Here is an 18,997-nt window from a genome sequence, read left to right as displayed (position 1 = left end):
AAAATAGCACATTTGAAAGAAATTACATTTACCTCTAATGTTAAAAACAATTATTTTTAAATTGAGATAAAATTTTGAAATTAAATTAAAATTAAAAACTTGAAATTAAAATAGTACCCAATTATGGTACAAAACTTTATTATTACATGCATTTAATCATGAAAAGTAAATTTCTCTTTCCTTACGAAACATACTATCAATAAGGTGTTCTTCCTATAGTTTCTAAAGCTAGTCTCTAATGTCTACAATATTCATTTGAAAGTACTCTTACCTTTCTTCTGAGCTATATAATCGAGCAAGTCCAAAATCTGCAAGTTTTATCTGCCCTCTGGTGGAAGTAAAACAAAATGAACAAATAGTATTAGTCTACTTTGAATTGATCATACACATTCATATCTATTCCCAGAAATATACTTATATAAACTTTGACTTTGATCACACTGTAGTGCCCACGGTCCTATAAGTGAAGGCTAGTAGATAAACTCAGGATGAAATAAGGTAAAAAATTAGAACTTTTCTTTGGATAATTTCAGCTACTATAATACTAGTACTATTTTCATAATTATTACTATTATTATAGTAGTACTAGTGTAACAGTATTTCAGTACTATTTACTTTCTATTTAGAAAAGTACACTTCAATGAAAATAAAAAAATGAGAAAACTTCCACTATTTAGCAATAAGACAAATGCTCAAGTCAGTAATGCTCAAGAACTAAATCACATTGTTTTAAATTTATGTTTAATTTTCTAGTTCTTAGAGGGGCTAGGTACATAGAACACTTTATACTAACTAAAATCAGGACCAGGCATGCTTCACTTTAACAAATAATACCAATTACAATAGAATTATCAGTTAGGTTATGCTGTCAGTAAAATACTCAACATAAGCTTTATACATATGTATGTATGTATAAATGTGTATATATATATGTGTGTATGCACACTTCTAAAAGAGCACTTTAAAACCATGATGACTGTTTTTAAAAAAAACTGTAAATTAAAAAAATTTAAAATCTATACTGACACTATACTAAAATATTATCAGAAGATCCATTCATATTATCTGAAAGAATATCAAGAAAGTCAACTAAGTATTATTTTATGTACATTATCAACTATTATTGGAAATTAATTAAAGTACAGTTAACACAACTTCAGAAATACCCCAAGCTGTAATATTGTTGATTATGTTAAAATAGTTTGAGCAATGAAATACAGTTGACCACTGAACAACATGGGTTTGAACTGTGTGGATTCACCTACATGCAGATTTTTTTTCAATAAATACTGTAAATGTATCTTCTCTTTATGCTTAACATTTTTTCTCTAGCTCACTTTATTGTAAGAATACAGTATATAATACATATAACATATAAAATGCTGTGTTCATCAACTATTTATGTTGTAAGGCTTCCATTTGACAGGAAGCTAATAGTAGTTAAGGTTTTGGAAAACCAAAAGTTATATGCAGATTTTCAACTATGCGAGTTGTGGGGTGAGGTGGCACCCCTAACCCCAGAGTCAGTCAAGGGTCAACTGTAAATTATAAATCCTTTTAATAAAATCAAAGTATACAATATGTAATACTCATATCAAACTCATATATATACATATATATCAAACTCATACCTATTATTTAGAAGAATATTTGAACATTTAATATCTCTATGCAAAAAGTTCTTCTTATGACAATAATCCAGACCTTCCATGAGCTGCCTCATAAATGACTTTATGTGATTTTCATTAAAATGAACCAAGCCTGATTCCAATAGTCCCATCAGATCATGGTCCATATATTCAAACACCAGATAAAATGCACCTAAGAACAAGAATAATTAAAACATTGAAGATTTTTATTCTTACAACTTTTCTATAGGTTTGAAATTTTTTTAATTAAAATCCTGGGGTAAAAATTAATCCTTGAAAAGAAGAGCTATGTTGCCACTTTAATAACATTCATCTTTCTGAATTTAATAGCAGGTAAATATATCCCGAGGACACATCTAACCCAATTTGCTTCTCATAAATGAAACTCTTATGATATAAAATCAACTTTGCTGATTTCTACATTGTATAGTTTCTGGGTATAAATTAAATTCTTAACTGTTTTGAATATCAAACAAACTGTCAGGAAAAGCTGAGTAAAATCAGTATAGTTCATCAAAGAAAATGTAAAGGTGGTAAAAGAATTGTTTTTAATAAAAAAACAAATCTGAGCCCAGCTGAACTTTCAATGACTTCCTTTAATCCTCCAACAAACACGTAATTTAATTCTATTTAATTCCAGAGCATTTGAAAGCATAGATATTACAACTCTGTTATAAAACCATCTTAATCTTGCTACCAAAACCCAAAATAACATAGCATATACACAACCGTACATATGAAAGATTCAAAAATTCTAAATGAAATTTGTACAAATTGAATCCAAAGCTATATTTAAAAAATATCCCAATCAAGCAGAGTTTAATTTAGGAATTCAAGGATGGAAAAGCTAATATAATTCAATACATTTTTTAATATTGCGATATTAAAAAAATATCCCAATCAAGCAGAATTTAATTTAGGAATTCAAGGATGGAAAAGCTAATATAATTCAATACATAGTTTGTATTGTACTGGCATATTGATTGACTAAACTATCAATATGCCAAAAAGAATGGCATCTGGGGAAAGTTCATGATCACTCTGTATTGTATTGGCATATTGATTGAATAAACTATCAATATGCCAAAAAGAACGGCATCTGGGGAAAGTTCATGATCACTTTCTAATTAAAACAGAGCAAAGATTTTGTAGTAAACTTCCAAAACAGAAAGAACCAGGCTCTGATGAATTAACTGCTGAATTCTACCAAAACTTTAAGAAATTACACCAATTCTCTACAATCTCTTCCAGAAAATACAAAGGGACAGACTACTTTCCAACTTATTCTATGAGGCCAGCATTACTCTAATACCAAAACTAGAGAAAGACATTACAAGGAAGGAAAACTAAAGACTAATGTCTCTCATGAACATATATGTAAAAATCCTCAACAAAATATGAGCTAATTGAATCTAACAATGTATAAAAAGAATTATATACCACAACCAAGTGGGATTTATTCCAGGTATGCAAGGAAAAAATGAATGTAAGCCATAACATCAATAGGATAACAAAGAAAAACCATATGATCACAGCAACAGATGCAGAAAAAGCATTTGGCAAAATCCAGCAACCATTCATGATTCAAAAAAAAAAACACTCACAAACCAGGAATAGAGAACTTCCTCAAATTGATAAAGAATATCTATAAACCTGCAGCTAACTTAATATTTAACTGAGAGATCGTCTACTAATATCAACAAGCCAAGGATATCCCCTCTAACCACTCCTATTCATCATCATACTGTAAGACCTAGCTAATGCAGTAAGAAAAGGAAATAAGTGGGATATAGATTAGAAAGAAAGGAATAAACTGTTTTTGTTCACAAATGACACAACTGTGTATGTAGAAAAATCTCAAAGAGTCAACCAAAAAGTCCTGGAACCAATAAGCAATTGTAACAAGGTTGCAAGGTACGAAGTTAATATACAAAAGGTAACTGCTTTCTTGCATACCCTCAATGAACAACTGGAATTTGAAATTATACTACTTACATTAATAGTAAAAAAAAAACAACCCTTAGATATAAATCTAACAAAATATGTACAAGAGCTATATGAGAACTACTACAAAATTCTAGTGAAAACCAAAGATCTAAATCAATGAAAATATTCCATGTACATGGATAGGAAGACTCAATATTGTCAAGATGTCAGTTCTTCCCAAAAAGATCAATAGATTTAACACAATCCCAATCAAAATCCCAGCAAGTTATTTTGTAGATACCGAAAAACTGAAAAAGTTCATATGGACATGCATATAGACTAGCCAACACAATACTGAATACAGTATTAAAGGAGAATTAAGTTAGAGGACGGATACTATCTGACTTCAAGACTTACTATAAATCTACAATAATCAATACAACGTATTAGCAGAAGAACAAACAAGTAGATCAATAGGAAAGAACAGAAAGCCCACAAATAGATCTTTAAAAAAAGTCTTTGACAACACAGCAAAGGCACTTGAACAGCAAATAGATAGTTTTCAACAAATGTTGCTGGAACAAGTAAACACAGACATGCCAAAAAAAAAAATAATAAAGAATCTAGATACAGACCTTACACACTTCACAAAAATTAACTCAAAATGAATCATAGACCTAAGGGTAAAATGCAAAACTGTAAAACTCCTAAACATAGGAGAAAATCCAGGTGAACAAGGATTTGGTGATGACTTGGTAGATAAAACACCAAAACCACAATCTGTAATGAAGAAATGGTCTTGTGAAAGAAGTTGGTCTTCATTAAAATTGAAAACTTTGGCTCCAAGAAAGACACCATTAGGAGAATGAAAAGACCAAGCCACAGACTGGGTGAAGATCTTTTAAAATACATATCTCATAAAAGACTGGTATTCAACATATATAAAGAAGTCTTCAAAATCAACAAGTGAAAAAAAAGCCCAATTAAAAGTAAACAAAAGATATGAAGTGACACCTCCCCAAAGAAAATACACAGATGGCACATAAGCATATGTAAATATTCTCAACATATTTCATTACAAAATGACAAACTAAAACAACAACAGGATACCATATACGCCTAGTAGGATGGCAAAAATTCAAAATACTGACAACACAAAATGCTGGTGAGGATTTGGACCATCATTCAATGCTTGTGAGAATGTAAAATGATACAGCCATTTCTGAAGACAGTGTGGAAGTTTCTTACAAAAGCAAACATACTCTTACCACCTGATACATCAGTCACACTCCTTAGTATTTACCCAAAAGAGTTGAAAACTTATATCCACACAGAAATCTGCACATGAATGTTTATAGCAGCTTTATTAATAGTCATCAAAACTTACAAGTAACCAAAATGTCTTTCAGTAGGTGAATGTATAAATAAACTGGTACATCCAGACAATGGAATATAATCAGCACTACAAAGAAATGAGGTATGAAGCCAAGAAAATGTACAGAGCAAACTTAAATGCATATTACTAAGTGAAAGAAACCAATCTGAAAAGGCTACTTACTATATGCTTCCAATTATATGACACTCTTGAAAAGGTAAAACTGTAGAGATAAGTAAGAGTCAATGGCTGCCAGGGTTTCAAGGGATGGGAATGAATAGGTGTAACAAAGAGGATTTTGAAGACAATGAAAGTATTATGTGTGTTTGTCCGTGTGTATGTATGTGTATATGTGTGCATGTGTGTGTGTGTGTGTGTGTGTGTGTGTGTGTGTCTGTCTGTCTGTCTGTCCATCAGATTCTCTATAGGACTTTCTGTGCCTCTGTCTCTATTTCTCTGTGTCCCGGTCTGTGGGTCTCTCTTAGACTCCACTGAACTGTGTGTCTCTGATGGACTCTGTGTATCACTGCTTGACTAACTGCCTGCCTGACTCTCTCTCACTAACTCTGTCTCTCTTTGTCTCTCACTCTCTCTCAGTGATATACTTCTATTATTTCTATTTCCATTTTTCAGCATAGAAAGTCTAAGATACATAAGAGGCTGTTAACGCTGGGTTGAGCAGAAAGTAGCAAGAGAAAACTGGAAATTACTTTTTCCTTTTATATATATTGCCATTATTTCAATGATTATGGTAAACTCATTTTACTTTTATACTTAGAGGAACTTTATTTTCAAAGAAGTCCTTAAAATACAGGAGATTTTAAATTCAGTAAAAGCTGATCACAGTAAGTTCTATACTCATAGGCAAAGCAATAAAATGCAATGAGAAGAACACCCCAGGGGGGAATAAATTACTGTTACTCGCATTTCTGATCCTCTTCATTAAGGAGACACTACAGTTATTACTGTTCACTGTAATGAAGTTGAATCCTTCAATATCTGCCCCATCAAAAGATGTGAACAACCCTTGACAAGAAGTAGAATCAAATATCTGAGGTCAGGGAATCACAACTGGACCTGACTTCTAAGTGGTGGAAACTCTCCCATCAACCCTGGAAGAACCCTGTGCTATTAGGACATTCTAAGACCACAGGCTATTTAAGATGGACCTCCCTACTCTTTTATCCAAGTTTTAATCAAACTTGGACTTTCTACAACCCAATGAACACTGGCTTGAACAAAAAAAGGTAACTAAATGTTCTCCATTGTTTGGGGTATACAATGAAACAGAGCTTTCAAAAATCCTATGTCAAGAGTCTAGGTTTCCCCTCTCCATTTCTCAGAGCTGGCTCTATCCTCAGAACCCATACTGCCTCAAGGTGGTTGCTGCAGCAATAGCCCTTTTATGCTCTCAGGATCACATCTCACAGTTAAGAAGATATCATTCTATACATGAAATCAGGGAAAGTCTCAAACCTGTGGTCAGGAAAACTATAAGGCTCTAACTGGACAGATTTGAGTGACTTGCCCCTAGACAACTGGAAATAGAGTCAGCTCCACAGCTACACAGACTTAGAAAAGATAAAAGGTAGATCTTCAACAAAAAGCCCAAGGCTGTCACAGAAAGTAAGGTAAATAGTAAATAGGGTAAAATATTGGTAGGAGACACCAAAACATGTCAAACAAAATATCTACGTCCAAGAAGGGCGTATTCTATGACGACACTGTCCATTCAAAAACCATTAGTCACAATTACCTATGGAGCACCGGAAATGTGTCTAGACCCACTGAGATGAGATGTGCTGTGAATTTTAAAAACAGTACAAAAAAATGTAAAATGCCTCCTAAAAATTTCAATATTCATTACATGTTGAAACAATATTTTTGGATATTTGGGTAAATTATTAAAAAATGGCAGGAAGAAAATATATTATTATATTATTAAAAACATATATATGGCAAGGAGTGGAATGTACTGAGAAAATAAATTCACTGCATACCAATTGAAATGAGATGAAACTCAACTGTCCACTTATTACGAATTCCAAAATATTATTTTACACATGACCAAAACTTCTTGAAAAGTAAGGTGAAATCATAGCTATCACAATTTACAAAAATGTGCTTTAAAATTCTTATAGTAAGATTATTCCTAATGAGAAAACCACTGCAAGTAAAAAACCAATCTACTTTCAATTATTTATTCTGTAAATTATCTGTATTAATTTACAGATAATTTAAATTAATTAAATTAATTTAATTTAATGTTCAAAGACTATAAATCAGTAATGGCTGGAAGCAGACACAAAGAATAAGAATGATGAATGTGGACCAAAAAACTACAAGTTTTCATTTGCAAATCCTAATTTATTTTTAGAATATATATTTTATATAAACTCTATACTGTATCAATTATTTTAGAATTTTACTTTTCTGAGATTATTCAACAAAATAGTTAATAAAAGTTTATTTTTTATAAGTACAAAGATGAATAAGAGTTGCTGATATCTATAGCCTAATAAAGTAACACCACAGACAGATAACTAAATAATTATATTATAATGCTTTAACTGATAGGCTTAAAAATGCAGTGGTATCCTGAAAGATAAAACTTAACTGGGGAATCAGGAAGAGATACTTAAGCTGAGATTTAAAGCAGGGCTAGGAGCAAGCAGACTGATGGGAGCATGGGGGCATGCTCAGTTTGAGATACCTTTGTGAAAGGTGAACATGGAAAGATCTATTGAATAGTACAGCTATCTGGAACTCAGGTCTAGAAATATTTTCATGAGATAAAGGCACAGAGTTAATGATGCTAATAACCTCAGAGCTATGAGATTATCTGGAGAGAGAAGGCCACAAGAAAATAAGCCTGAGGAACGCCAACATTTAAGGAAAAGACAAAGAAAGGGCCAATGACTAAGGGTATGAAGCAACAGTCAGATATAGAAAATAAATCTCAGAGCTTTTTCAGAAAAGCCAAGAAGACATTCAAGAAGCAAATCAACATAATAAATGTTGCTCGAGTAAAGAAAAAACTGAGAAATTACTACTGATTTGACAAGAGATCATTAGTGACCTTTATAAAGTGGTAAGAAAATTCAGACCAATTAATGAATAAAAAAGTGAGAAAGTATAGACAGCAGGTAGTGATTACTCTTTCAAAAAGTCTGGCAACAAGGAAAGGAATCAAAAAGAGTAATACAGCCATTGGCCGACTCAAATCAGAGAAAAGTTTTTTAAAGTAGGAGAGATCTGAGTAGGTTTAGCGCTGAAAGTAAGAAGCCAGTAGAGAATAATGAGTTTGAAAATATAGAAGAGATAACACACAACAAAGTTCCTAGGAACTTCAAAGAATCAGCTTTAAGCAGGAAGAAGAAATCCTACTTCCTCTGAGATAAAAGAGTGAAATGGGTACGAAGTGAGGGAAGTGAATGCAAAGTTAGAAGTTGAGAGAGTGATTTCTCACTGGTAAGTGTGAATTTCTTAGTAGAGAATGAAGCAATGTCTTCTCTTAAGGGAACAGGAATCTTTGCTTTGTAGAATGGAAGAAGCTGAGGACTTTCTGGCAGCCCTGAAGTTCTAGCTCTATACACCAAAAATACGAAAAGGAAATAACCCACATGGTTGTATGATTTTTTTCCAGCAGGTTTAATATTAAAAAAAAAAGTGACCAATCCAAGATTGAAGGTTAAGGCAGATGTGACAGAAGGACAAATATCAAGTGGTATAAATTTCTTGGCGCGCATCTTAGAAAAATCACATGACCTCGAATATCTTTACTTTATGAAAATGTATAATCAAAAGTAAGATATAAGCTGTATTAGAACTCTGCCTTCTCAAATTCGACATCAGAAATAATCAACAAAGAGAAGTTAATAGACATTATTTAACACTAACTGTAAAACTAAGGGCTACAAAAATTGCATTGTTCTTTACTTGAGAAAAAATCAAAGACTAAATATTTGTAATGTATAAATTTTGAAGACATTTATATAAAATTCAGAAACATTTCTGCTTGAAATCTGCAAAGAAAAGAAAGAAAAACATTTCTTCCTATAGCCACCTTTGCCCTTTAATATATAATTGCTAGAAAACATTTTTAGCTTTAAGAGGAAGAAATGAATTAATTTAGCATTATGAGTCCCATATATTATCACAGGGTGAATGGGGACATTCTCTCACTCTCCTTTGACCCTGTGTTCTGTTCAAGTTGGAATAGAGAGAAAGGAACTTCTTTTGAAACTTCTTTTTCTATTCCCTTAACCCCAACTCAGCCCCAAACTTCAGCTCTTATGATAAAATATCCAAGACAGCCAGAGTCAAACTCACTAGAATGTAAGCACCATAGGAGAGGGGCCTTGTTGATCTAATTCACTGCCTATTCCCAGTACTTACAACAATGTATGGCATATAACAGATGCTCAACAAATATTAAGTAATTTCTTCTAAAAGTATCCAGGGATTTTATTAGAGCATTTTTATTTACCCAAAAGTCACATTTGTAATTTTGCATTGCCCACAGATCAAGAGACAGAAAAAAATGTCTGTGAGGTAGGGGTTGGGGTATGAGCATTGGCAGAGAAGGAAGGAACCTATACTCCTCTTTCTCATTGGTATTAGTGGTAGAAAACCAAAAAAGAATACATGCACATTACTTGTCACAAGTAGATGTGGCTGAGAGTGGTAGTAGCAATAAAAAGAAACAGATCAATTCCTGAAATGGCAGAACAGAAAGGTCTGATGATTATGCCACCCTAAAAGTAAATATCTCAAATCCAGATATTGTTACATCAAAAAGAGGTCCAAAGAAAACCCTAGTCCTCTAAGCTTCAAACTCTGAAAACTTAAGAGCTCCTGGTTCTTCACCTCAGGGTTTCCATTCCTAACTTATTCACACCTCCAGTGATAGTGAGCTGGGTAAGTAAATGTGCTCCTACTACATGAAAGGTGATAAGAATAGAAAGAGTAGAAATCCATTAATGTTACCACAACTGAGAGGAGAGAATAGGCGTGTACCTGGCCTCAAAATTTGAATTCCCAATGCTTTTTCCCACAAATATACTGTGATACGTCAAAAAGTTAGATTTTCCACATCCTATTAAAATCGAACTCAAATGCCTGAAAAAAGAATATTTCTAGTCACTATTTTTTCATTTATCAGGTATTGTGTGTATCAAAAAGTAGTTCTGACTTTTCCCATAGCTCATTTCCTTCTGTGCTCCTCATAGGTTTATTTTTTTTTTTAAGGAGGATTAATATATGTAAAGAGCTTAGGACATCAGCTGGCCCATAGCATTTTTTTTTAATTACAAAAAATACTAAATAATTTTTCAGATTTGTTAAAAGTTTTTCTAATTTTCAAAAAAGTATATTTGGCTCTACTTTTTTAGTGGTATTTTCATAATTTTTTTGGTCTACCTCAAAGAAAATTGTATAGAGTTAAAATAGTCAAAATTATTATTTTTAAAGACTAGAACATGAACTGATCCTTGAGGATTTCAGATTAATTTATAACTTTAGAATTTATAACTTCAATATGTTTAAAGCAATCTTATCTTTAAAAGTTTCCTTGCTTTTTAAAAACTTTAAACTTGTTTTACCCATAGTTATATTGTCACCACCTTAAAAGCACATGTTATGTTTAAACAACTTTTATTTACCTTAATCATGAGTACTCTATTAAACAGCTATCATTTAATGCAACTTCTGCTGTTAAGAGTTGGATATACAATGAAACATATATGACTGACTGTGCAATCTCAATTATATTCTGGGACAAATGTAATCACTTAACAAATTCTGCCTCTAGACTCAAGACTGCAACACAAACTCCTGCCCGAATTTCCAGCTTGCCAGTCAGCCTTACAAATTTCAGACTTTCCAGCCTCCATAATCACATGACCCAAATATGTTAAAATAAATCTATGTATACGTCTTACTGGTTTTACTTCTTGAAGTAATAAACTCAATAGTCTTTCTTAAGATTACTACATTTTAACAGAACAAGAAATTTTTAAAGCTTTAATATGCTGACAATAACAAACTGAACATATTTAAAAGGTACAATTTAGGTAGTTTCCACAAAGTATACACCTGTGAGACTGTGGCTACAATTAAGATAATGATATCTATCACCCTCAAAGATTTCCTTGTGCTCCTAGAATGTATTTTTAATACAAAAATTAGATTAAACTTTATTTATTCTTTTGTAACCTCCTTCCAGTTCATAATATATAGGGTGAACAATTTTCCTTATCATTGAACTTTTACATAATTTTAATGGCTATACAGTATTCTACAGTAATAATATGCCATGTTTCTGTTCTATAATTCTCTATTTTTAGATATTTATTTCTAAGAACATCCTATTATAAGCGAACTACGAAGAACACTCTCATAGCTATATCTGCGTAAAGTTAAGACTGCTTCCTTATATGTTTCTAAAAGGAAAATTGCTGAATTAAAGCATATTATACTTTTAAGAAATAACTACTGTATCAACATCAAATATGTATATATCATTTAGTATGAGCTAGGTACCAGACTATGCCGTGAAATACTCTCTGAAAGTTATACCAGTTTCACTCTCAAGCATTACATGAATAACACCTGTCTATGATCCCATACACAAACCAAGTTTTTAAAAAATTCTTGCTCTTCCTCAAATGATCCTCAATATCATTTCAGTCAAATCTCTAGTGATAAGTTTTGTACCTCATATCCATCTAAATCCGTGAAAATAAGCAAGATCTTTTTTAAGTGGGGGTGGGGATGAGAACTTTATGAACCAGAAATTAAAATGTAATATAAGGCTGCAGTAATTAAAACAGTGTGGTATAGTAGCAGAACAGACAAAAAGATCAATAAATCAGGAGCGCCCAGAACATGTGGGAACTTTATATAGGATAAAAATGGCAGAACAGAATAACATGATAAAAAAAAAAAAAAAGATTTAAGTATCTAAATATATTTAAAAATTAAAACAAAAGTTGGAAAAAATATAGAAAAACACTTATAATTTTTCAGATGGCTGAGCCTTCCTAAGACAAACTACTTCCTCAATAAAAAAATAAATTTAAAAAACGCACAAAAAACTAACAGATATGACCACATACAAGATTTAGAACAAAGAACATAGAAAAGCTTAAGGGCAAGCAACAGAAATAAGAAAAATTATCTATGATTTGAGAAACACATGAAGCATTAATATCTATATTTTAATAAATCTCTTAAGAAAATATCTAAATAAGAGGCAATTCCCAGAACAGCAAAAACATGAAAAAACTTTAACCTCACAAGTAATAAGAAAAGTATTAATTTCTCTATCAGGTGGACAAAAATGTAAAATTGATAATGTACTGTGTTTCAGTAAATTAGGCCTTCACACAAAATTTTAATGGGAATATAAAATGATACAAACTTTCCTATAAGTTAATTTGGCTGTAACTATTAATATAAAAAAAAAAGTTATATAATTTAATCTAACAATTTCACTTTAAGAAATGTATCCTACAGAAAGACCCAAACAAATACACACAGATTTATATTTAACAATGTTTGGGAGAGCACGGTTAGTAAAATCTAAAAACCGATAACCATCCATCTATAGGAGAAAGTCCAGTTAAATAAAATATATCCAAATTATAAAACTACAGAACACATCTTATTTTTTAATAGCTATATGATACAGAGATTTCTTATTTTGCAGAATACTACATATTATGTTCTCAATTTTATAAAAATTCATGAATAAATAATGTGTATACCCGTTTTGCACACAAAAAAGTATGAAAAGAAATTGAAAAAGGAGGAGCCTCTGGTGTCTCTTCGCTTTCGGCCAAATGTCAGAGTACCTATGTATACATCTCCCTTCTACTCATTTATACTTTTTATTTCTATATTTTCAGTATTTTAATTCAACTAGATGTTATTTTTGTAATTCTAAAAAAAATCAGGAGAGAAAAGTTCTTTTATAAACACTACCAGTTTTGATAGATAGAAAATATATTTATAGTACATTTCCTTTATTATAGTGAGGCTGAATATTTTTACTAATATTTACTAGAAATTTTTTTCTTATTGCCTGTTTATACCCTTTTCTAGTAAACCTTTTATGTATTATAAAGAAAACTATACTCATGTGTTTAAAAGAGAACTTATGCCACAGTTATATTTCTTTTAAACATCAGATGATATACCTCTCAAGATATGACACCCTCCAAACTCTAACATCTGACTTTAACAAAATTCTCCACATAAAAGAAATAAGAAATATGAAAGTTTTATGTGGTAATTGCAAGACAGATTACTATATTAAGTCTCCTCTGTGATATATCATACTAAAAGTGACATCCTAATATGTAGGTTGACTTTATGGTAGCATAAAGAATGGTAAACTATTATATTAAAGTGGTGAAAATATTTTGCATATTATCTCATGTAAGCTTCATAGTAACCTATAAAAGTATTACCCCCTTGAAACACATGAGGCACAGAGACACTAAATAATTTGCCATTACACTACTACTAAATGGCAAAAATTAAACAATCTCCAGCCTGATTGTCCCACTGCAGAATTTTATGCAGAATTCTTTCTCTTTATTGATGGTCACAATATTCTCAATGTCAGACCATCTGCTCCTTAACTTCCCCCTTCTACTCTCCATGTCAAATCCATGCCATGGCTTCTGCAGCCTGTCTTATTGCCTGCCACTGAGTTTCACTCTTCTGACTACCTCCTCCCAGCCTGGGATCCAACTAATAAACTCACTTTTTAACTTCTGGTAGGTTAATCAATCAATCACACCTAGTCAGATGTGTTTGAGTTTTTCACTCTTCTTGACAACTTTTACTATTAGATTCTACTTCTAAGGTTTCAGAAAATGTTTTTTCTTTTAAACTTCTGGGTCAGCACCATTCCTGATAATAAAATTACACATAATAAAATTTCACTAAAGAACAAAAATGAAAATATTTTGGTTCCGTGGCATAGTAGGTAAGGTCAAGCATCATTTTTGGTCCTAACCTTTTACGGCTTCATTTTCCATAACAGACCCGTCATTCCCCTCAACAGTTATCCCTCTCATTTTACACAGTATTTTCATCAGAACACAGAATTCTTGGGAGCGAGTGGGCTTTTTTTTGGTCTTAAATAACAGCTCAATTGAGATCTAATTTATACGCCATGCATTCACCCATTTTAAGTGTACATTTCAATTGGTTTTAGTGTATCTGCAAAGTTGTGCAACCATCACCATGCTGAATTTTAGAACATTTTCATCACCTCAAAAAGAACCTTGTACCCATTAACAACCATTCCCCCATTTCAAATCCATCAACTCTCTGGCAATCATCAATCGACTTTCTGTCTCTATGGATTTGCCTATTCTGGACATCTTATATAAATGGAATCATACAATGCAGTCTTTTTTAACTGGTAACTTTCACATAGCCTAACACTTTTAAGGTTCAGTCCATGTAGTAGCATATGTATCAATATCCACATTGTTACTTTAATTTTTAAAACTGTGGTGAAATATATTTAACATAAAATGTATGATCTTAACTATTTTTAAATGTATAGTTCAGTGGCATTAAGTACATTCAGACTGTTATGCAACCATCATCACCACCTATTCATAGAATGCTTTTCATCTTGCAAAAATGAAATTCTGTACCTATTAAACGATACCTCCTAACTCCTCCCTCCCTCCACTCCCTGGTAACCACCATTCTACTTTCTGTCTCTGAATTTGACTATCTCAGTTACCTCACACAAGTAGAATCATACAATATCTGTCCTTTCGTGACTAGCTTATTTAACGCAGCATAGTATCTTCAAAGTTCATCCATGCTGTCATGACAAGATTTCCTTCCTTTTTAATGGCTGAATAACATTTCATTGTATGTATACGCCACATTTTGCTTATCAATTCATCTGTTCAAGGACACCTAGGTTGCTCCCACTTTTCAGCTATTATAAAGAATGCTGCTATGAACATGGGGTACAAATATCTCTTCCAAGATGCTGCTTTCACTTCTTTTTGGTATATACCCAGAAGCAGAAATGCTGGGATTGTGCGGGAATTCCATTTTTAATTTTTTAAGGAATTCCCTTATCATTTTCCATAGCAGTTGTATAATTATACAGCCTCACTGGCAAAGAACAAGAGTTCCAATTTCTCCACATCCTTGCTATCACTTGATATTGTTTTTTATTTTTTATGTCTTTTTAATAACTATGAAGTTGTAACTCATTGTGGTTTTGATTTACATTTCTCTAAAGGTTAGTGATGTTAAACATCTTTTCATGTGCTTAATGTCCAATCAAGCCCTGTGCCCTTTTATTGTTGTGGAGTTGTAAGAGTTCTTTATACGAACTGCATATGAATCCTTTCTTATCATATATATTACTAGCAAATATTTTCTTCCATATCATGGGTTGCTTTTTTACTCTGTTGATCATGTCCTTTGATACATAACACATTTTACTTTTGATGTAGTCCAATTTATCTATATTGTTGTTGTTGCCTGTGCTTTTCATCTCATACCTAATAAACCATTATCACTTCTAGAGTCATTAAGTTTTCCCCATTCTCTTACAAATTTTATAGTTTTAGCTTTTAGTCTTTGATCCATTTTAATTTTTGTATATGATGTCAAGTAAGGGTCCAACTTCACTGTTTTGCATGTGGATATCCTGTTTTCCCAACACCATTTGTGGAAAAGAATACCTTTCCCCATTGAACGTTTTAGAACTCTTATCAAAAATCATTTGACCATATACACAAGAGCTCATCTCTTCTCTGTTCTATTCTTCTATTTATGTCTTTACGCCACTACACTGATTAGTGTAGCTTTGTAGTTAAGAAATCAAATAGTGTGTGACCTCTAACTTTGTTCTTCTTTTTCAAGATTGCTTTGGCATTGAGAGTCCTCTGAGACTCTATATGAATTTTACAGTTTTTCTACATTTACAAAAAACACTATTGGGATTTTCATAGGAATTACCCTGAACCTGTAGTTCGTTTTGGGTATTACTGACATCCTAACAATATTAAGTCTTCTAACCCCTGAATACAGATGTTTTTCATTTATTGGTATCTTCTTTCAGCGATGTTTTATAATTTTAAGTGTCCCAGTGTTTTATATCCTTGGTTAATTTTTCCTAAGTATTTTATTCCTTTCTATGCTATTATAAATAGAATTGTTCTCTTCCCTTTTCAGATTGTTCACTGTTAAGAGTACAGAAACACAACTAATTTTTGCTTGTTGGTTTTGTGCCCTGCTACTTTGCTTAATTTGTTTATTCATACATTTGTGTAGAATCTTTAGGATTTTCTACATATAAGGTCATGCTATCGACAAAAACAATTTTATTTCTTCTTTTCCAACTTGAATGTCTTTTTCATGCTTAATTGCTCTGACTAGAACTGCCAGCACTATGTTGAATAGAAGTGACAAAAGCAGGTATATCCTTCTCTTCTACCTGATTTTAAAAAAGCTTTTACTCGTTCACCACTGAGTATGATATTCACGGTGGACTCTCCACATATGGCCATTAATATGTTGATGTAGTCTCCTCCTATATCTAGCTTGAGCGTTTTGATCATGAAAAGATGAACTTCATTCAAATGCTTTTTCCATCTACTGAGATTTTTGTCCTTAATTCTGTTAATGTAGTGTATTACGTTGGTTAATTTTTATATGTTGAACCATTTTTGCATTCCAGAAATAAATCTCTTGGTCTTCATGTATAATTCTTTTAATACACTGCTAAATTCAGTTTGCAAGTATTTTCTGAGGATTTCTGCATATATTTTCATCAGAAATATCACTGTAGTTTTTTTCTTGCAGTGTTTTTTGCCTCAGATTGGTATCAGGGTAATGCTTATAGAATGAGTTTGGAAGTGTTTCCTCCTGTTCAATTTTTTGAAGACTCTGTAGAGCACTGGTGTTAATTCCTTATGCTTCATAGAGTTCACCAGTGAAACCATCTGGTCCTGGACTTTTTGGAGTTTTTTTTTTAAATTCCCCACCCCTCACTTCCACTCCTGACCTACAGATGCTGCCATCTCCTCTTAAGAACTGGATCTCTCAAGGCGGGGCATCTCTTCCCATGCACTCGCAGTGCACACCCAGTGCGCCTGGCGCACCCGAGGTATGGACCGTGGCTCCACTAGGGCATGAACCCAGGACCTTCTGCATGTAAAGCAGAAGTGTTAACCACTACTCTATGGAGCCATCCCTTGTTGGAGATTTTTGATTACAGATTCGTTTCTTTACTGGGTTTATGTTTGTTGAGATTTTCTATTTCTTCATGATTCTTAGTAGACTGTTTCTATGAATTTGTCCATTTTATCTATGTTATCCAATTTGCTGATTTGAGTACCTCATTCTTTTTTATGGCAAAATAATATTCCACTGTATGGATATACAGGTTTCCCCTGCTATCCAAAAGTAAAAGATCCCTATAAAGCCTTTCATAAACCAAAATGGTGTAAAGCAAAGAGTATGCCCCACTTTTCACAAGTTTGTGTTACACTGCTCTGCTTTTATGAAAGACGTACATTAGTATGGTTAACAGCTGTTTATGTAAAATTGAAAACGCTTTTTGGATTTCTTTCCATTAGCAAAAACAGGTATTAATGTAAGTCTTTCATAAAAGCAAAGTGGCATAACACGGACATTCGAAAAGCAGGGGATACCTGTACATAACAGATTTTGTTTACCTACTTTTGACTATTACTAATTGTCCTGCTATAAACATTGGTATACAAGTTTTTTTGTGTGTGGACATATGCTTTAATTTCACTTGGATATATCCCTAGAAATAGAAGTTCTAGATCATATGGTAACTCTATGTTTTAATATTTTGAGAAAATACCAGACTGTTTTCCAATGTGGCTATACCACTTCACAATCCCACCAATAATATGAGTTTTCCAATCTCTCCACATCTTTTAGAACAGTTGTCATTATCTTCTTATTATGGTCTATAGAGCATGTGAAGTGGTATTTCATTGTGGTTTTGATCTGCATTTCCTTAAGGAATATAATACTGAACATCTTTTCATGTGATTTTTAGCCATCTGCATATTCTCTTTGGAGAATTATCTATTCAGATCCTCTGCTCACTTACTAAACAAGTTTTCTTTTTTGTAATTTAGTTTTATGGTTTGTTTATAATGCTGACTCTGGAACAACACAGGTTTGAACTACATGGGTCCTCTTCTATGTGATTTTTTAAAAATAAATACTTGTACTGTTTTTTGATCTGTGGTTGTGGAGGGCTGACTGTATGCACTGATCTATACCATTTTATATAGGTAACTAAGCATCCATGGACTTTGTTATCTGGGGTTGGGGCAGGGTTCCTAGAACTAATCCCTCGTGGATACTGATGGACAACTTAAGTTTTTAGGGAGCAAATAAGTTACAGATGGATTTCTGACTGTGTGAGGAGGCAGCGCCCCTAACTCCTGTGTTGTTCAATGGTCAACTGTACATTCTAGAGACAAGTTCTTTATCAGATATATAATTTAAAAATAATTTACAAATATTTTCTCCCATTATATGAGCTGTCTCTTCACTTTCACAGTAGTTTCCATTAAAGCAGTAAAGTTTTTAATTTTGATAAAGTCCAATATATTTTCTACTTTATTGCTTCTACTTTAAGTGTCGCTAACTAAGGCGGCTTTGGCTAATCCAAGGTCATGAATAGGTTTGCTCACATTTTCTTATAAGAGTTTTATGGTTTTAGATCTTATTAGATCACTGATCCATTTTGAGTTAATTATATTGTGTGGTGTGAGAAAGGGGCCTAATTTCCTTCTTTTGCATGTGGATATCCAATCGATCCCACACTGATCTTGAAAAAGCTATTCTTTTTCTACTGAATTGTCCTGGTATCTTTGTTGAAAATCGATTAATCATAAATGTGAGAGTTTATTTCTAGACTCTCAATTCTATTCCACTGATCTATATATGTTTATCCTAATGCCAGTACCATAGTCTTATCACTCTAGTTTTGTAATAAGATTTG

General features: G+C 32.5%; 1 protein-coding gene across 1 annotated transcript in view; it reads right to left on the bottom strand.

Moving 5' to 3' along the window:
- CDK13 (cyclin dependent kinase 13) overlaps positions 1 to 18,997 on the bottom strand; it is a 90,668-nt gene that overhangs the window by 30,784 nt on the left and 40,887 nt on the right. The window contains 2 exon segments of the mRNA XM_025041944.1: positions 272 to 328; positions 1,632 to 1,821. Coding sequence (XP_024897712.1) covers positions 272 to 328; positions 1,632 to 1,821 — 247 coding nt within the window.

This window comes from Pteropus alecto, unplaced genomic scaffold, assembly GCF_000325575.1.
Source record: "Pteropus alecto unplaced genomic scaffold, ASM32557v1 scaffold109, whole genome shotgun sequence".
In the NCBI taxonomy this organism is placed as follows: Eukaryota; Metazoa; Chordata; class Mammalia; order Chiroptera; family Pteropodidae; genus Pteropus; species Pteropus alecto.
Note: the sequence above shows the minus strand (reverse complement) of the source record. Positions and strands in the feature narration are given on the sequence as shown.